Source organism: Hibiscus syriacus, unplaced genomic scaffold, assembly GCF_006381635.1.
Source record: "Hibiscus syriacus cultivar Baekdansim isolate YM2019G1 unplaced genomic scaffold, ASM638163v2 tig00110954_pilon, whole genome shotgun sequence".
Taxonomy (NCBI): Eukaryota; Viridiplantae; Streptophyta; class Magnoliopsida; order Malvales; family Malvaceae; genus Hibiscus; species Hibiscus syriacus.
Window position 1 is genome coordinate 1,491,660 of NW_024062931.1, and position 19,431 is coordinate 1,511,090.

General features: G+C 33.3%; 1 protein-coding gene and 1 pseudogene across 1 annotated transcript; both read right to left on the reverse strand.

Annotated features, from left to right (window-relative positions):
• Positions 1 to 158: 158 nt before the first annotated feature.
• Positions 159 to 2,743, reverse strand: LOC120148165 (annotated as a pseudogene).
• A 288-nt stretch (positions 2,744 to 3,031) lies between these two features.
• LOC120148134 (ubiquitin-conjugating enzyme E2 7-like) lies at positions 3,032 to 5,070 on the reverse strand. The gene is made up of 6 exons (XM_039161318.1): positions 4,935 to 5,070; positions 4,720 to 4,822; positions 4,320 to 4,417; positions 4,141 to 4,241; positions 3,407 to 3,484; positions 3,032 to 3,313 (listed from the first exon to the last, which is right to left on the reverse strand). The coding sequence occupies exons 1-6, from the start codon at positions 4,975 to 4,977 to the stop codon at positions 3,236 to 3,238; spliced, it is 501 nt and encodes a 166-aa protein (XP_039017249.1). The 5' UTR covers positions 4,978 to 5,070; the 3' UTR covers positions 3,032 to 3,235.
• Between the last annotated feature and the right edge of the window lie 14,361 nt (positions 5,071 to 19,431).

Consider the following 19,431-nt stretch of genomic DNA (forward strand, 5'->3'; position numbering starts at 1 on the left):
TGTACAAAATAGAGTTGTGGACCTAGCTCGACGATACAACAAACCCTTTTCCTAAATACTGCATCAATTTCTGGACAGAAGGATTTAAACACAATTGGGACAATGGACACTCTCAAATAATGTCAAAATACTTGGCCTTTAACAAGGAAAGAACTGGGTGGTTTCTAATAAAAGGCATCTCTTTCATTGAGATGGAAAGAAAGGGTTTTCTGGATCATATAATACTTCCAAGAAAGCTATAAGAACCCACAACATGAGCAGGCCTATTATGGCAGTTCTCAATACCTGGTCACAGCCCCTTTTCTGGTCAATATCATCCTGATAAATTAGATCAAGGGTGGATAGATCCTCACTGTCACTAACATCACTTGTATGTATCGTGTTGAACTGTTCTGCGCTAGGACGCTTCATGTCATGGAAAATACTTAAACATTTTGTGCACCTACAATCTCCACCAAGATATGATGGCAGTGTCCGAAGATTCTCCAGGAGAACTTCGCGGTACATTTCTCCTCCAATCTTTAACTTATTCCCAGTAACTGGTTTCCAAACCTGAGAAAATCCACAAATTGGCCCCAAAAAATAAGTTAACCCTTAGTATATATTAGTCAAAGAATGAGAGTTAACCTGAATAAAAGTCTGAGAAACAAAACGAACAACCGGAGGAAGCCGTATAACAAACAAACAGCCAAGGCAGTTGGGGTAGTGGTCTTGCAAGAGGGAAGAACATGATCTCATTATTTGCATGAGAATTCTGAAGAGATAATCCTTCACTGTCCACTAAAACTGTAACTTCAGGATTTTCAAGGCTGACTAAATGCATGACTCCATGTTCGACTTGAGATATTGCATCAACAACCATTTCTCTTTATCATAACATCATACACAAAAGCTAATAACCTGTAGTGATATTAGGAAGATATATTTTTCTCTGTTTGTCTTTTAAAAATGTCGAATTTTGAGTTCATGAAAAAGTCGCTTAGCAAACCAAGAGGAAAAGAAAGCATTGTAACGGTACATAAAAATTTCGTAGTGGATGTGATCCAGGATGATAACAAGGTTTCATTGACATCTGTTTTGGATAATCCAGCTGGCTATTTCAGATGGAAAAAGCTTTCACCAACTCATATTAAACAGAGAAATTAAAGGTGAAACCAATAGAAGTCTCATTAAATTTCAAAAGGTAGGAAAATGGAAAGGTAAATGGTATTCCAGGTGCTAAAAACATACTGACTGCCTGAGCAAAATGAGGTCTGTCATGGGATGGCACGTGGAAGCAAGCCAGCCCAAGCCGTACAACGAGGCAAGGTCGTTGCATGAGATCATACCCGTGCCAGAATACCATGTTCTCCCATGTCTCAAGCTCTTCTTGAGAAAGAATATATGTCTCCCTCCATCTGATTGTCTTTTTAATTGATGATATAAAAACTACAAAGTCACCCTTTGCAGCTGTATAAAATCTACGGAGATATTCATTTCTGATTCTGCATAAACACTACAATGTCATGGTCTGCTGCAATAAAAGAACCAAGCAATTAAAAAATGAACAACACTAAAGTTCATCATCAATTATTAGTAATGAATAAAAGCAGAGAAAGTAAACAAACTGATGACGAACTATTAACTATACTAATGGAAGAAGTTTATAACTCATGTTTACTAACCTCTCTGGTAAACTAATTCCTTGACTTTCCAATTTCTTGTGGAGTTTTCCAACTAGTTTTCACACTCTAGATTTTGGGAAGCTTCATCACTGATTTTTACACAGAATTAAGAAGTCAGTAAACAAAACAAAGCTTATCACTGGTGACATACTCAAGTTCCTAATAGGGGTGACATACTCAAGTTCCTAATAGGAGTAACATACAAATGCATGTAAGGTGCCACTTGCTAGTCAACTTGAACTCCAAAATGCTTGAAACATGCAAACCCAGAATATTCAAGTGGGAAGCCTGGTCTAATCATATTCAACCTAATAGGTGATGCATTTTCTTTGGTCCTATTTGAACACATGCAAACCAGAAAGAATGCCTCATGAGAGAAAAAAAACCCCATCAGAATTGAAATAGATATATATGAACCACATCTGAACAACAGAACCAATCAAACACACAATATTAGTTACTAATAATTCTTTATGTTCAGGAATTTTCATCATTTATGTTTAGACCAGATAGAATTTACCCTTATAAATAGTTCACTTTTACGTTCAGTCAAACCCCACTTATCACTCTGCAGCATCAGTTACTTAAAAGTTAACAAAAGCTCCTGAGATCAGACCATGAATAGACATCATTTTACAATGAGGCTACTATAGCTTCCTTTCATGATTGACATTCATGTAAGACAACATAAAAGTCCTAAAAATAAGAACTTGATATGCTTGAATTTACCTACTTACCTTGCATCCAAGGCCGGCTGCAAAAGGGGTTCGACAGAATGCAATTCTGGATTCACCAGAGAACCACTATTAGTTGCTTCACCAGCTAAATCTTCTTGATCAGAAAGTGATGTCGCAATCGAAAGCACCGATACCTGTCTTGACAATGTTTGGAACAATACCAGAGGGACACTTGGCCTTTGAGACCCTTCTAACCGTTTCTAATACAACAACTTTGACTAAAAATATTGCAGCATGACCAGTTGCATCCTTAACATTTCCACGATTCCTTACGCCAGTTATTTGCCTGTAACTACTCCTGGAAACTAGTGAATTTCCCTTATAACCTTTTTTCTCTTCCATGGAAAACAAAATTGAGAAATCCATGAGAATTTCCACATTGTCAATTAATAAGATCAAAGTGACTGCTTTTCTCGTCTTTTACGGCAATTTATTTATTTTATTGCAAGCGAAGGAGACGAAGTGGAAGTGATTGGTGGCGTTGTGTAGGGATATTAGGCCAAAGACGGCTCAGCTATGTGACACGTGGACGTATTTATGTAAATAGTCAAATGGGGGAGCGGTTCATTAGTTAGTGATATTGGCAAATTCATGGACTTTTATTAGCTAGTCTTTACTGCTAATGTTGACAAATATTATATCACAATAACGTTTGAATACGAGAGTTATTACAATTACTCCAACCAAAAGCTGAAACGGAGAATTTCACTGAAGAAAGGGGTAAAGTATGGGAATTTCAGATGGCATTCTACAAGGACACTTGCGCCATATCCCCCACACAATCAATTGAAGGCATTCCCAGGGTACACACATTGTAGAGAAGAAAAAAAAGGATCATAACATTTCTTGTGACCGTCTTACGCAACGGCCTACTTTCTTCCTGAATTCGTCTCTCTTCTCTCTCCATTCTTTCTGTGAATATACGCAAAGAAGTCGCGGTTTAGTTCATATAACAAACGACAAAGTTGCACCGGAAGGGAAATATGAATCGAAACAATCACTTACTGCAGCTTCAACATTTGCAGGAGATTCGTCATTAGGGCTGGAAAGCATTGATATGATACTCAAAACAATACTTTCAACCTGCCAAATAGCAAATGATTTTTTCAAGACGGCGAAAAACAATAATTTCCAAAACAAAAGGTTTTAATGACACCTCAACCAAACTAAGCCTTTATCTGAAACCAATTACGTTAATGTACATGAATTTTTTTCTCCATGTCATCCTTATGGGGGATTTAAGGTACTCACACAATTTACAACTGAGTTCTTAATTCATTGCACTCGGGTTATTATTATTTTTGATCCACACATAGATTTAGCCTAACACCTGTTGAAAGAAGATTAAACTCAACATATTTTTCTTGATTCATTCACATTTATCCAATACCGCATTAATCTTACCTGTTGATTTCTTAATTATCTGATAAATCGATGCAATCAAAATTAACCATCTACCATCCCCTATAATTTACCCGTCAAGATTGAGAAGTATCTTATGGTCATAAAATATCCTATCACATTGGTGAACTCCTTCCAACCCACTTATACAACAAAATACATCATTTTTAACCTTCACTCTAGTAAGAATAGATCATTTAGTATCAACATTCAGATTCATATAGAACTTTTGTTTCTACTTGCACATATATCTCTTACAATGAATATGAATGTTATTAGCACATGAAGTGGCATAAACAAAAGAAATTTCAAAAACATATTACACTTCATAAACATACAGTATGGACTGGCATCCAGCGCTCACTTGCAAGCTCATAGCCATTTGGATCATCACCGGGAGGATGAAGAATTGATATGCAGACATTCCCGTGAGTATAAACTGCAATACACATAAAGATGGAACTAATTCTTGCATCATATAAAGGCAAGTAAGAAATCGAGTGAACAAAAGGTATACCATTAGGATGCCAAATCTCTGATGTAAATTTCACCGTTGGAGGGCTGTTTGGATAATTATGTGGAAAACTCATAATGGCATTGAAAAATCCCCCTTCACTAAAAAAATTAAACATTTATGTTAAGCAACATTAAAAGTACAAATCAGAAAACAAGTCCCCCAGATGAGAGATTAGCAATACTGAAAAACAAAATCAACGGAGCTCAATTCAATGTCAAGATTACTAAAGAACAATAATAATAAACGGACAATAAGCAACAGGAAGGTCCAATAATTGTAACACTTCATTCAAACGTCAAATGTCAAAAAAACAAAACCCACGTTAAAGAATCCACTAGAAACACTATATTTCAATTAAAGTAACAAACTTTACCGAGAAAAAGAAAAAAAAGGAATTTACTAGAGAGTATCAGGAGGTCCAATAATTGTAATACTCCATTCAAAGATATTGCTCTCATCAACCAACCCAGCTGAGAACCCATCAACCGGATTCTTGCAAAGATCTGCAAAAAGATCACTCGGAACCCGATTAAAAAAATCTTACCAAAACCCCACAAAAGGAACTCATATATTATATGTACTCATTAAATTGAAAACGATGGAACAAAATAGTACCTTTGAGCTGTTTCTGAAGGAGGAGGCTGGCCTGAGATGCCATGTAAAAAAAAATATAACAGAGAGAGAGGGAGAGACAGAGATGCAAAACAACTCTTCGACTTCCAGAAAGGGAAAGCTAAGAGAAAATCAAAAGCAGACACCTCGTTTCACTATAGATATTTCGGCGATAGTGGACTTAAATATTGTGTACAGTAGAGCTAGGATTAGGTACGGTTCGATTTGTTTCCACATCGTTTCAGAGCGAATCAGGAGTTGCCACGTAAACGTTCGGTCAGGAGTGTGATTGGGTAAATATAACTTTTGGTAATTAATTTCGGTATTTGTGCAATGTGGTAATTAAGTTTTTGTTAATAGAACTACGAATTAACTTTTTGTTAGGATTAACTACTTTAAATACCACCAACACTTAAGCATGACTCGTTTATATCATAAACGTTTTAATTTTGACAATTTCAGTACTATCGTTTATGTTTAAGTGCAATTATGTCACTCAACCGTTAATGGTTTAACGAGACAATGACATGGCAATGACATGTCGTGAAGTCGCTGACGTGGATGCCACATCTAAACGACGTCATTTTGATGTTTCTGTTTAGTGCTCAAAATGATGTCGTTTTGCTTATTTACCTATGGACTAAACTCAAATTTTCTCATTATTTTCCCTCTTATTCCTCCTCATCTTCATCTCCTTTTTCATGATTTTCTTGACAACCAAACGAAGAAAAAAACTAGTTATAAAATAGTAAACCCCCAACTCATCCACTGCATTGAAATCAAGATCACCATCAAAGCAACAACTTGTGTTCTCTGTACAAAGAAGATTCATGGTCGAATTGTCGATATTTTTTCCCCCTTTTTTTCTCAAGAAAATCCACAAAAAAGATGAAGTTCAACAAAAACCCAGAAAAAAAGCTTATGAAGACACTAGTTTTTTCATTCATTCATTTATTTTTATTTTTATTTTTATTTTTATTTATTATAAATATTTTATTATATTATTATTATTAAATAATAAATAATTACAAATAATATTCCAGGCCCAGACCCAATTACAACCCGATCCAAATACCTGACCCGATCCAGAAAACCCTCCTAAGGTTACAACATCTTCTCCAGCCGTCATCCACCATCAGCCGTTGGATTTGGCAAGATCCAACGGTCCAAAGCTCTCCAACAAGAAACCCTAGGGTTATGATACCCTAGGGACCACGCGACCGCCGCCTCTGCTGCCAACCAGCCCTACCGACGCTTCACTGCCACGCCACCTCGCCGACGAAGCTTCCAGAAGCGACGTGTCACCGCCCACGTCGAGGCCCTATTATGAATCACCACTAGAGGTTTGGTGACTCACTGAGGGCCATTCTTATGAAAAAAACGAGAGAAGCTTACTAGAGAAGCCACACAGTGACCAGAGATCCTACACACCGACACGTGCTTCTGAAATATTCGAAATACCCGAAGGTATTTCTCTATATCTACTATGATTAGGAGTTTTTTAGGGGAAACTAAGGCTGGATTCGGCCTTAGGGAGATCGGGGTTTCATTTTGATGTAAATTAGTATTTTCCGGCCATCGGAGGTGGTGGCCGGCGGTGGGGTCAATGGTGGCATACATCTTCATTTTTATGTAAATTAGAGAGAGAATGAGAAGAAATGAAATGAAATGAAAAAATTGGACTTAAGGCCGTCTGGATTAGGGTATAAATACCCTCACCAAAACGACGTAGTTTTGGTGAGGGCCTTGATGTAATTTCACATATGATTTAACTATTCTCGAAGCCATTGTAATTTTAAAACTTTGCAATTTGATCCTTAAAGCATGTTTTTATTTATTATAATTTGATATTCAAATTTTAGTTTATTATAATTTAATCCTTAACATAATTATATATATTTTAGGGCGAATAACTGATTTAGCCATTGTAATTTTATTAATTAATATTGTAATCCTGAAAAGCATGCTTTATTTTGTTTTAATTTGATGTTCGAATTTTATATATGTTTATTTTAGTCACTGTTTAGTTATATTTTAATTTAATTTTATTCTTTAAATTTCAATAAGTTTAATTCAATAAGTTTAATTATTATTTTATTATTATTTCAGTTTAGTCATATTAATATATATTATTTGATTAATTTTATAAATTGATAATATTTATTTATTTTTAAATATTAAGAAATAGCAGTCTTAAAATAACTAGATGTCCTATTCTGTTATTTTAAAAATAATAAATATCATGCTTATAAAAAATATATATATTATATAAATTATTTTAATCATGTTTTTAATATTTATTTATTTTTTAATATTAATAAAGGGGTTGTCTTAAAGCAACTAGATGTCATTTTCTGATATTTCTAAGTAAATAAATATCTTATAAAACCTAATATATATATATATATATATATATATATATATATTAAAGATATAAAATTTAATATATTTTCTTAAAATTATAGTAATAAATTTGAAATAACATGATTATGAATTAAATATATTTTTGAATTCTTAAATTTCTAATAATAGAGACAATTTATAATTAATGGGTACCAATTTTAGGCGTTATAGGGGTGCTAGTCATTCCCTAAACGTAACCGACCACGAATCCCTTACTAAAATTTTTTGGTTATACGCATATCAGTTTATCTTTTAAATTATGTTTTCTTAAAAACTATTTTAAAAGATTGTTTTTAGGTATTTGACCTACCTAACCCAAAAAGGTCAATGGCGACTCCCAAAATATTTTTAAAATCAAAATCATTTATTTATTCACATCACTTTTCCCGCCAAGTAAAAAATTCGTACTCAGGCGAAAACCAGTTACGTCAAGCTTTAAAATCAATTATAAATTGTCTCTATCAATTAGAAATTAAAAATTCATGTTTATTTAATTTATAATTCTTTTCTTTCAAATTTTTTATTACTTATGATTTTCATAATATTTATTATATATTCTTTTTTTAATGTTTTTTTATTTTCATATATTAAATTTCATTTTTTATTTGTTTGTCAAAGGTTTGAATATTTCTCCTCATACACAACACGTACATTGCATAAACATAATCTCTATACTTGAGATTTTTCCCTTTTAAGTGGGAGTGAAAGCGACGTCTTCGAGAGAATTTATTCTCCGTGTCAGATCTAGCAAGTAGCTTTCGGGGTTCATATGCTCTATGTATTCATGAGAATTTATTCTCCGTGTCAGACATAGGGAAATGTGTCCCCTCGAATTGAACTCGATCCGCTTAAGTCTGTAATGGACTAGGATTGAGAGTTTGACAGCCTATGGGGCACCAACAAGGACAATTCGAGTACCTTTACTCATAGAACCATAACCTTGCATATATTAAACCTTAGAAATTCTCTTGATCTAAGACAATGCTAAAACCCAGTCCATAGGTGTACACAAAGGAGAAATAAGCTCTAGCTTTTAATTTATTTAATTTATTATTTTTTTCTCTGAATAAATACATGCGAACTAGAAATCATGCGGTTAGGTTAATTTTTTCCAACAAAGCATGGAACTAGAAAGCATGAGGTTTATACCATGATAAATAAAATCTTTTCTTTTTATTAATTGGTACTAACCATTTTATTTATATTTTATTATTTTTTATTTTTTACATTTTATTTTGCTCTAATTTGTTTATATTGATTTCTTTTGTTTTAATTGCATGATCATGGCATAACCAGAAGGTGTTGATTCGAAAGAGTGTTCATCAAATTGAAAAGTTTTCATAAATGGATAAAAAAGTTTTATGATCAAGTAAAATATAACGCAGCCAAGAAATGACATCCTGAGGGAACTCTGAGGATAGAAGAGAGTTATGCACACAAAGATCCTGTTATATTAATACCAAAAGTATTACACAAAGATCCTGTTAGATTGATACCAAAATCATTCTACGGTAAGAGTATCAGTCAGGGTATTCAGAATAAAGGAGGTTTTTATGAAGCTCAAGCATGTTATTTGAAGGATCAAAACAAGAAATTGAGCACAGAAATGGAAACCATGCAGGAAAATTTCCAAAAGATCAGTCAAGCCTTTCGAAATTATGGCATATGAAGTACCCCAGAAGAGTGGATAACAGGGGTGTAAAATTCGCAATACCGGGTTAGTGACCAAATTGTAAAGTTTCAGAATTTGGTGACTAAAGTAGAAGAATGAAATAGTTCAATGATTATTGGATATATATGATGAAGGTTATTTAGTAATTATTAAAGGAAATAAAGGGAAAAAGGGTCAATTGACCAAGAAATGAATTAAAAATGGGATTGGTAAGGATAAATACACGTGGAAAGGGAGAGAATTCTCCAGAGTTCTCTTTTCCTTTTTTCTTCTTCTTCACGTGGAAGCCAAAAGCAAAGGTAAGTTTGATTTAGCTGTTGATTTCTTGAAAGTTTTAACTTGGATTTGAGTCTTTGGGGGTTATATAAGCTTAATTTAAAACACCGAAGAGAGAGTTAGAAAGGAATTTCTATTAAGGGTTTATTAATAAACTTTTATTATAAAAAGGTTTTTGAAGTTCCAAGGATGAATTTGACTTGTCAAGGGTTTAATTAAGAAGTTAAAGCAATATAATTGATTTTGGAACATGTTGAAAATTTAGTGTAATTCTTTAATTACATATGGAGAATATGATTTTGATGTTAAGGAGGTGATTAATGAATAGAAATGAGTTTGAATATGTATATGTGAGTTGAGAACATGATAGGGGATGAAAGATGAAGCATTTGAGTTGATTTGAGTAGATTTTCGGGATTAAAATTGAATTCTGAGCTATGTGCATCGATGCACATTCAAGGTGCACCAATGCATCAAGGGTAAATCTCTAGAAATTATTCAGTGTGTATCGATGCACAGGGAGTGCATCGATGCACCCATTAAAATGGAAACATCGAATGCGATTGGTGCATCGATGCATAAGGAGTGCATCGATGCATCCCCTAAAATACATCGAATGAGATTTATGCACCGATGCATAGATAGTGCATCAATGCACCCGTCTAGGGATGCATCGATACATGGGGTAGTGCATCGATGCATGCTTCTATTAAAAGTTGAAAATAGCTTTCTTTTTATCTTTTGTAGTGATAGTTTAGAATATATCAATTGGATACTGATATGTATCAATGTATGATTATGTAGATATCAAACATGAACAAGTTCCGGAATGATTATCAAGTTAAGATTCGATCGAAAGAAAAGAAATCATTAAAGTGGATCAAACTTAGTGAGGCCAAGGTGAGTGTATATCTATTAGTATATGATGTGTGGGGAAAAGACTCGCGATGAGTCTACTCCCAATATTTGATTACATGATTTTATGAATGTTAAAATGGATGATATGATTATTATTTATGCATGAATATAGTCATAGGTGTAACATGTGATATAAGATATAAGCTAAAGAATTATAGGATATGAGATAAGACAGACATATGTGGTTATAAGAAACATGATATGAAAAATAGGAGAAAAAGAAATTGTAATATGTGGAAGTGAACTATATATATATAGGAATATGAGAAATGATATAAGCTATATGACATAATCTATATGATTACATGAATATGCAATATATGATACATGTGATATGATATGAAATATATGGTTACACATATATGTGGTATGTGATAGAAGAGAAAGAACAAGTAATATGAAATGTTATAGATGATAATGCCCATGTTATGTGATATGAGAGCTAGGGGTATAGTTGGCATGCCAAGAGTCGAGGGTTTACCTATGTTCTACGGAATATATGGACAGTTTTACCTATGTCTTTCGAGATATATGAAAAGTATACATATGTTCTAAGGAACATATGGACAGTTTACCTAGGTTCTTTAGGACCTATGGACAGTTGCCGAGGTTCTTTATGACCTATGGATAGTTACCGTGGTCTTTGTGACCTCTGGATAGGTCCTTCGGGACTTTATATGAGCTGTGGTGATAACATAGTGGTGCACAACCTCAATAGACTCACATATCTACAGTTCTCACAGGTGCACATGGGCTAACAAGAGATAACATTGAATGTAATGTATGTGATATATATATGTGTTTTGTGATATGAATTATATGATATGATATATGTGTGTTAATAATTATTGTATATGTTATAAGATATATGATATGAACATAATAGATCATATAAACAAGAGAATACAAATATGAATGATAATGATATATTAAAAGATAATTATATGCATGTGTGGATTTGATATATGAATGGATATATGTTTGGGTATGATGTTATAGCAGTAATTTTTCAAGCATGATTACGAGTTAGACTTTATTATATGTTTTATGCCTCACTAAGTCAACGACTTAACGTGTGATTATTTCACACGTAGGTTACAGAAGTGAGAAGAGTAAAGAGCTAAGAGGAGCAAGACAGGTCAGCATTTTCCTTACAAAGTTTCAGATCAGAAAAAGATGATTTAAATGTGTATGATTAATCTGAATATAGTTGGCATGTACTAATTGAGTGAGTTGTATAGGCTCTGATCGAATTTTGGTTATTTTGGTAAATTTATGTAAATAAACAACTTTTATTTTAATGAAAGTTTTGAATTTTCTTTGAATTTTGTCAAGAGTCAAAGTTTAAAAGTCAATGTGACACCTCAGACTCGTATTCGGGTCGGATACGGGTTGAGGGTGTTACATTTAATGGTATCAGAGCTAAGGTTTAGCCGATTCTATGCTTAAACCGAAGTCAAATAAGGTTTAAAAATATGTACATGCCAACTCAAAGTGAAAATTTCTGATCTGATAGAGTAAGGAGTATGTTGTCTTGCTAATAGAATAAGATTTGTATGATATAGTAGAAATTGATTATAGAAATTATCGAAGTGAATCGATAGTTGACAAATCTAATGGTGATAGCAATTCACCTGCCCTGGCCATGCAGTATGAAGAGCAGAAACCTCATAAAGTGTCTTATAAGATTAAAGGTTGATTTCAGAAAGTTGAAATCATATCTGAATAATGATAGAAAGTTTTTCACAGTTTTGAATCAGAAAAGCGATATGGAGTAGTTTTATTATTTCATGGATAAGATAGAATATAGTGAACAAGTGTCACCATAAGAGCGTTAAAAGATCAAATGATACAGTGATAATTGGTAGAAGAGTTCAAGGATGAGTGTATCAGTGACAATCGTATAAAATGTATAAAGTCAGAGCTTATGAGTTCGAAATGAAGGGATAGCATTGTGTATAAGTAAGAGTGTTTACATGATAAGGGTTTGCAGTTAAGATGAAAAGAGTTAGTGTTGGCTAACCAGAGTACGTGATAAAAATGTACTGGAATTATAAGATTATAAGATATTGTTAGGATATGATAACCAAATATGAAATGGATTTGGATACAATTATATATTTGGAACATGATAATGTGGTATAGTAAAGGAAATAAGGATTTGTATATTTGAGTAAAGCTGAGGATTGATAAGAAGAGTTTGAGAATGTGTATATCGATGATCAAATTATAAGACAAAGGAAGTCAGAATATTGAGTTTGAGCAAAAGAAATTTCAGGATGTATGAGAATAGAGGTGAAATTGATAAGTTGAGTAAGCGAATTTTGAGATAATTTCGATTAGAAAGGATGTATATGATAAGTAGAATAGGGCTTGTGCCCTAGATTGAACAGAAGTTATTATCTAGCTGTCAGAGTAAAGGTGCTAGAGTTATAAGACTGGAGGAAAGATAAAGTTGAGTTAATCAAATATAATATGAATCTGGATGTGGTTATGTATTTTGATCATATAGATATGATGATGACAAGAAAAATTAATTAAATGAAGCAACATGAGAACTTTAGAAGATATGTTTCTATCAAGATGTCCAGTGAAAATTCGAGAACAAATTTTCTTAAAAAGGAGGGGAGATTTGTAACATCCGCAATACCGGGTTAGTGATCAAATTGTAAAGTTTCAGAATTTGGTGACTAAAGTAGAATAATGAAATAGTTTAATGATTATTGGATATATATGATGAAGGTTATTTAGTAATTATTAAAGGGAATAAAAGGCAAAAGGGTCAATTGACCAAGAAATGAATTAAAAATGGGATTGGTAAGGATAAATACACGTGGAAAGGGAGAGAATTCTCCAGAGTTCTCTTTTCCTTTTTTCTTCTACTTCACGTGGAAGCCAAAAGCAAAGGTAAGTTTGATTTAGCTGTTGATTTCTTGAAAGTTTTAACTTGGATTTGAGTCTTTGGGGTTATATAAGCTTAAGGAAAGCTTATATAAGTTTAAAACACCAAAGAGAGAGAATTATAAAGGAATTTTTATTAAGGGTTTATTAATGAACTTTTATTATAAAAAGGTTTTTAAAGTTCCAAGGATGAATTTGACTTGTCAAGGGTTTAATTAAGAAGTTAGAAGCAATAGAATTGATTTTGGAACATGTTGAAAATTTAGTGTAATTCTTTAATTACATATGGAGAATAGGATTTTGATGTTAAGGAGGTGATTAATGACTAGAAATGAGTTTGAATATGTGTATGTGAGTTGAGACATGATAGGGGATGAAAGATGAAGCATTTGAGTTGATTTGAGTAGATTTTTGGGATTAAAATTGAATTCTGAGCTATGTGCATCGATGCACATTCAAGGTGCACCGATGCATCAAGGGTAAATCTCTAGAAATTATTCAGTGTGTATCGATGCACAGGGAGTGCATCGATGCACCCATTAAAATGGAAACATCGAATGATTGGTGCATCGATGCATAAGGAGTGCATCGATGCATCCCCTAAAATATAAACTTTGAAAGGGATTTATGTTCCGATGCATAGATAGTGCATCGATGCACCCGTTAGGGATGCATAGATACATGGGGTAGTGCATCGATGCATGATTAAAAGTTGAAAATAGCTTTGTTTTTATCCTTTGGAGTGATAGTTTAGAATATATCAATTGGATACTGATATGTATCAATGTATGATTATGTAGATATCGAGCATGAACAAGTTCCGGAACGATTATCAAGTTAAGATTCGATCGAAAGAAAAAAATCATTAAAGTGGATCGAACTTAGTGAGGCCAAGGTGAGTGCATATGCATTAGTATATGATGTGTGGGGAAAAGACTCGCGATGAGTCTACTCCCAATATTTGATTACATGATTTTATGAATGTTAATATGGGTGATATGATTATTATTTATGCATGAATATAGTCATAGGTGTAACATGTGATATAAGATATAAGCTAAAGAATTATAGGATATATGTGGTTATAAGAAACATGATATGAAAAATAGGATAAAAGGAAATTGTAATATGTGAAAGTGAACTATATATATATAGGAATATGAGAAATGATATAAGCTATATGATATGATCTATATGATTACATGAATATGCAATATGTGATACATGTGATATGATATGAAATATATGGTTACACATACATGTGGTATGTGATAGAAGAGAAAGAACAAGTGATATGAAATGTTATAGATGATAATGCCCATGTTATGTGATATGAAAGCTAGGGGTATAGTTGGCATGCCAAGATTCGAGGGTTTACCTATGTTCTACGGAACATATGGACAGTTTTACCTATGTCTTTCGAGACATATGGACAGTATACCTATGTTCTAAGGAACATATGGACAGTTTACCTAGGTTCTTTAGGACCTATGGACAGTTGCCGAGGTTCTTTATGACCTCTGGATAGTTATCGGGGTCTTTGTGACCTCTGGATAGGTCATTTGGGACATTTATATGAGCTGTGGTGACAACATAGTGGTGCACAACCTCAATAGACTCACATATCTACAGTTCTCACAGGTGCACATGGGCTAACAAGAGATAACATTGAATGTAATATATATGATGTATATATGTGTTTTGTGATATGAATTATATGATATGATATATGTGTGTTAATGATTATTGTATATGTTATAAGATATATGATATGAACATAATAGATCATATAAACAAGAGAATAGAAATATGAATGATAATGATAGATTAGAAGATAATTATATGCATGTGTGGATTTGATATATGAATGGATATATGTTTGGGTATGATGTGATAGCAGTAATTGTTCAAGCATGATTACGAGTTAGAGTTTATTATTGTTTATGCCTCACTAAGTCAACGACTTAGCGTGTGATTGTTTCACGCGTACGTTACAGAAGTGAGAAGAGTAAAGAGATAAGAGGAGCAAGATAGGTCAACATTTTCCTTACAAAGTTTCAGATCAGAAAATAGATGATTTAAATGTGTATGGTTAATCTGAATATAGTTGGCATGTACTAATTGAGTGAGTTGTATAGGCTCTGATCAATTTTTGGTTATTTTGGTAAATTTATGTAAATAAACAACTTTTATTTTAATGAAAGTTTTGAATTTTCTTTGAATTTTGTCATGAGTCAAAGTTTGAAAAGTCAATGTGACACCTCAGACTTATATTCGGGTTGGATACGGGTTGAGGGTGTTACAAGGGGTCACCAAACTGAAAAAAAACTGCAACATATATGAAGATCTTGTCCAAGAACTTCTTGGACACAGAAGATGAAGGAAAAAGAGAATGTCATGGAAGAAACTGCAGTCCAGACAAGTAATATGACCCATAAGCTGATAGACTAAGCTGACTTTACAAGGAATTGAAGCAGACTGATAACTCAACTTTTGAGTATGAATAGAAACTAACTTGGCTTTAGAGAAGTTATGAGGGAAAATTATCCCCTATATGTAAAGTTTTGTTGAAGTTAGGACTGAAAGTTCTCCCCTATATGTAAAGTTTTGTTTGATGCACCAAAACTTTTGTGTTCAATGAAATCTGTTTTAAGATGATCACTCTTGAGTAGCACCTTTTCATACATGCATTTGCATTTGCATCTTTGCACTTTTACGTTTGTATTTACATTTTCATTTTTGCATTTGCATCTTTGCATAATTACATTTTGTTTCAAACTATTTTACATACATTTAATCATGAAAACATGGGAATAATTCGTGGAGGATTCCATGATAGAATTTCTAAAATCAAATTGGAGCTAACTTGGTCTTCCTAAAGAATGATAAGATCCATGAATGAAATTTTAGCAAGGGTTGGTAGAATCGAAAAACTGCAAGAACAATTTATTAAGATTCAACAAGAAATGTCTGATCATGCAAAAAAGTTCCAGGCTGATTCAAAAGAACAAATGACCAAATTAATGGACATGATGAATGATATGATCTATGGAGAGAAACCCTTAGAGAATCCCGCTGTGAAGACTATGAATAAGGTTCTGAATTATAATGATGAGTTCGAAGTGATATTAACTGATGATCAAGAACCTATTAGGGAGCATGGTAATTCAAGACAGCTTCAAGATTTGGTCCCAAGGGGCAATTTAAGGAGTCTAGTGAATACTACCCCAATTATAGCTGAAATGAGCATCTAGAACCCCCACAATCACAAAAGAGCAATTAGTCGTTCAGAACGATCACAGAAAGTGAAAGTATATCGATCGAGAAAAACTCTGAAGGTGTTTCAAGAATCTATCTCATATCTTTACCCTCATTTGGTTAAAGGTCAATACATTACACCAAGATTGGTGAAAGTGTCACCAAAGCCTTATTCCCATTGCTATGATCAAAATAGCTTCTGTAATTTTCACTTGGGGATATCTGGGCATTCAACAGGGAATTGTTGGTCATTGTTAAAAGAAATAGAGACGCTTGTTGACAAGAGAGTCTTGACACAATAAATGATCAAGAAATGGGGGGGCAAATAAGGATGAAAATCATAGGCCAAGTACACACCCAACATTTGAGGAATGATAGAGCAAGATAAAATAAACAAGTGGAAGTTGTTATCTACCACTGTAGTACTTTCTACTTTCAGCATCTTGTTTGAACATGTTTTTGTTCCTTTCTCTGTCTTGTTGTGATAAATAAATTTTTGTTGCTTTTACGGTTATGAGCAAGGAATTAAATTTTAATCTTGAAATTTTTTAGTATCAAGTAGATTAAATATTCTTTTTCAAGAATTATAGATCTTTGGCAAGTGGTAAAATTATACCTTCCATATCCCATCCAATGTCAATTACTTGACCCTTACTAAAACCAAATCTTGACCATACATTTATCTGAGACTCTGAAGTCATGTCTCTACCTGTTTTTGAGACACCAAATCCAGATGTTTACCTTCTTGGGTAGATTTGATTGGTGTATAACATTTCACCACATACACGACTTCAAAAGTCACACATTTGTCATTCCAAATACAAAACCATCATAAACCAAAAGACCTCAAAAGAACCAAACTTTCAATTATCCGTGAATCTTCCTGCAAGAAGAGACGAGATGAGGCATTATGGATTAATTTGTTGAAGAAAATTTCAAGTGATTGGGGAATGCTCAAAGCAAGAAGAAGAAAAAAAAGAGATTGAATAATTATATCATGCATTAATTATATCGTTTTCATGTAAATAAAGTTAATTATGAATATTCATCCCCCTGTGGATACCTCTTTTTACAAAGGCTTCTGTGTATGAGATGACGAACGACATTGTTTTATTTATCCTTTCAAATATATGTATATATATCATTTGTTTTCCCCATTTGATCCTGAATTATTTTTTCTGATTCAACCCTAACCAATAATCACCCTCCATATTCGGGGGCAAGAAGAAGGATATATGCTCACAGGAATAAAGATTGACAATCTAGTTTTATTACGAAGGCAAATCTTCATTAAATGAAGAGAGTTTTTAACTACAAGGTAGGTCAAATACAAAGTGCTTGAAGATCAAATCCAGACAAGACGAAAGAATTTCCAAAATACAAGAAGAAAAGGAGGTTCTCAAAGCAATTGAAGTCCTATACTCATTCATTAGAAAAGGAAAAAAAAAGGAAAAAGAAAAAAGAGGTGAAAAAGAAAAAAAGAAGAAAAAGAAGAAAAAAGAAGAAAAATTGAATCAGGATGGGTGACTCATTGAGCCTCAAGTTACAAGGTTAATCAAGTGCAATTAGTTCAAAGATTCATATTCAACAAGAAGCGCAAGAAATACTGGAAATATAAGAAAATAGAAATGAACTCAAAAATTGACAGTCTAGAGGGATCCATAAAAAGAAATGAGGAAATACGAGTAGCAAAGTAGATCCAAGTCAAGCAATGCAAGATTAAAGGCATCAGAATGAATTGATACTTGGTTCAATTACCCTTAAATACTTGTTTGGGCCTTTTTATCCCTTTCTTTCGTAACCATGAGCCTTGGCCTACGTTACATACCTGAAAAATCCATTCTAATCATACTTTCTAATTAAAAGAGACTATCTTCATATTTCATTCCGCCTCTCAGCATTGATTTTTATTTGTAAAAATTAGTTTTTAAAATCTTTAATGTATGATATGAAAAATGATAAAAGGGGGTTCAAGATGTAAAATTTCTAAATAACGTCTTGAAACCAAAGGAGGATTTGAGTTGAAAACCTGAAAAGACGGCTCGAATATTGAATGGTGTAACAACGACATAAGAGACGATCTTAAGCTCTTGATGAAGCACCACACATACCAAAGACGTTCTTGAGATTCTGGAATCAAGAAGTATCTCTATGAGATGAGCATAACAACCATTTCTTCAAGTTAGAGAAAGCTCAAAGGGACATATATGTTGGAACAACCTGAGAGACCTTACCTTACCAGAATCAACATACATCTTAAATTAGTCAATAATTTTGACACTTGCCATAGGACTATGACTTTTTTGATTTAAAAGTGTAGTTGATTTATTTGATATTCATTAAACTCATTGTTTATGATTTGATTCTATTGTGAACCTGTAAGAAGCAGTACTTTACAAAATTCTTTCATTCTTTGATAAAGAAAGGAGGAAAAACATTTTCAAATAGGACAGTCTCAAATGAGGAAGGTCTTTGAAGCAAGTTGATGCCTGTTATGCCTTTATTGTAGAAAAATAATAAGCGAGGCCATAATGATGAAGCCTTTCATATTCTTGAAGGCAAGGGGTCTGAGAGTCCAGAAATTCTGGAGAATTGAACTTGTAATTCTTCTCCTGTGACATTATTAGCAACTCATCAAGAAAGATTATCCTATTTAAAAGGGACACTTATCTCATGCTGATGGCAATAAGCATCACCAAACAAATTACTTCCCCCATCCACCAATCCATGTCCTCTAACAGATCCTCCAATCACAGAACCATAAATCTCATTAGGTGTATTATGGGAATGAAAAAGTCCACCACCTGTACTCTGGTTATACCGTGACGCTGGCTCAAGTCTTGATACATCATTGCTACTTCTTCCATGTCGATCATTTTCTTTGTCAGGATTATATCCATTATGTCCTTCAGAAGATTGCTGAACTTAAATTTGACATTGGAACAGATTCTACACTTAAAAACTTTTCATATTGGGTAACATTGGTTACATGATTCCAAAAGTAGAGATAACCAGTTTTACTATCAACTAAACCTTTCTATATTTCAGGAAGAGTGGGATATGACAGTGCGT

Bases quoted from the DNA above. Each gene is read 5' to 3' on its own strand.
- LOC120148134 (XM_039161318.1), bottom strand. From the start codon at position 4,977: ATGGCATCTCAGGCCAGCCTCCTCCTTCAGAAACAGCTCAAAG. The intron at 4,823-4,934 runs GTACTATTTTGT...ATCTTTTTGCAG, and splicing joins CCTTCAGAAACAGCTCAAAG to ATCTTTGCAAGAATCCGGTT. The intron at 3,485-4,140 runs GTATGTTTATGA...GCTATTTGGCAG, and splicing joins GCTGGATGCCAGTCCATACT to GTTGAAAGTATTGTTTTGAG.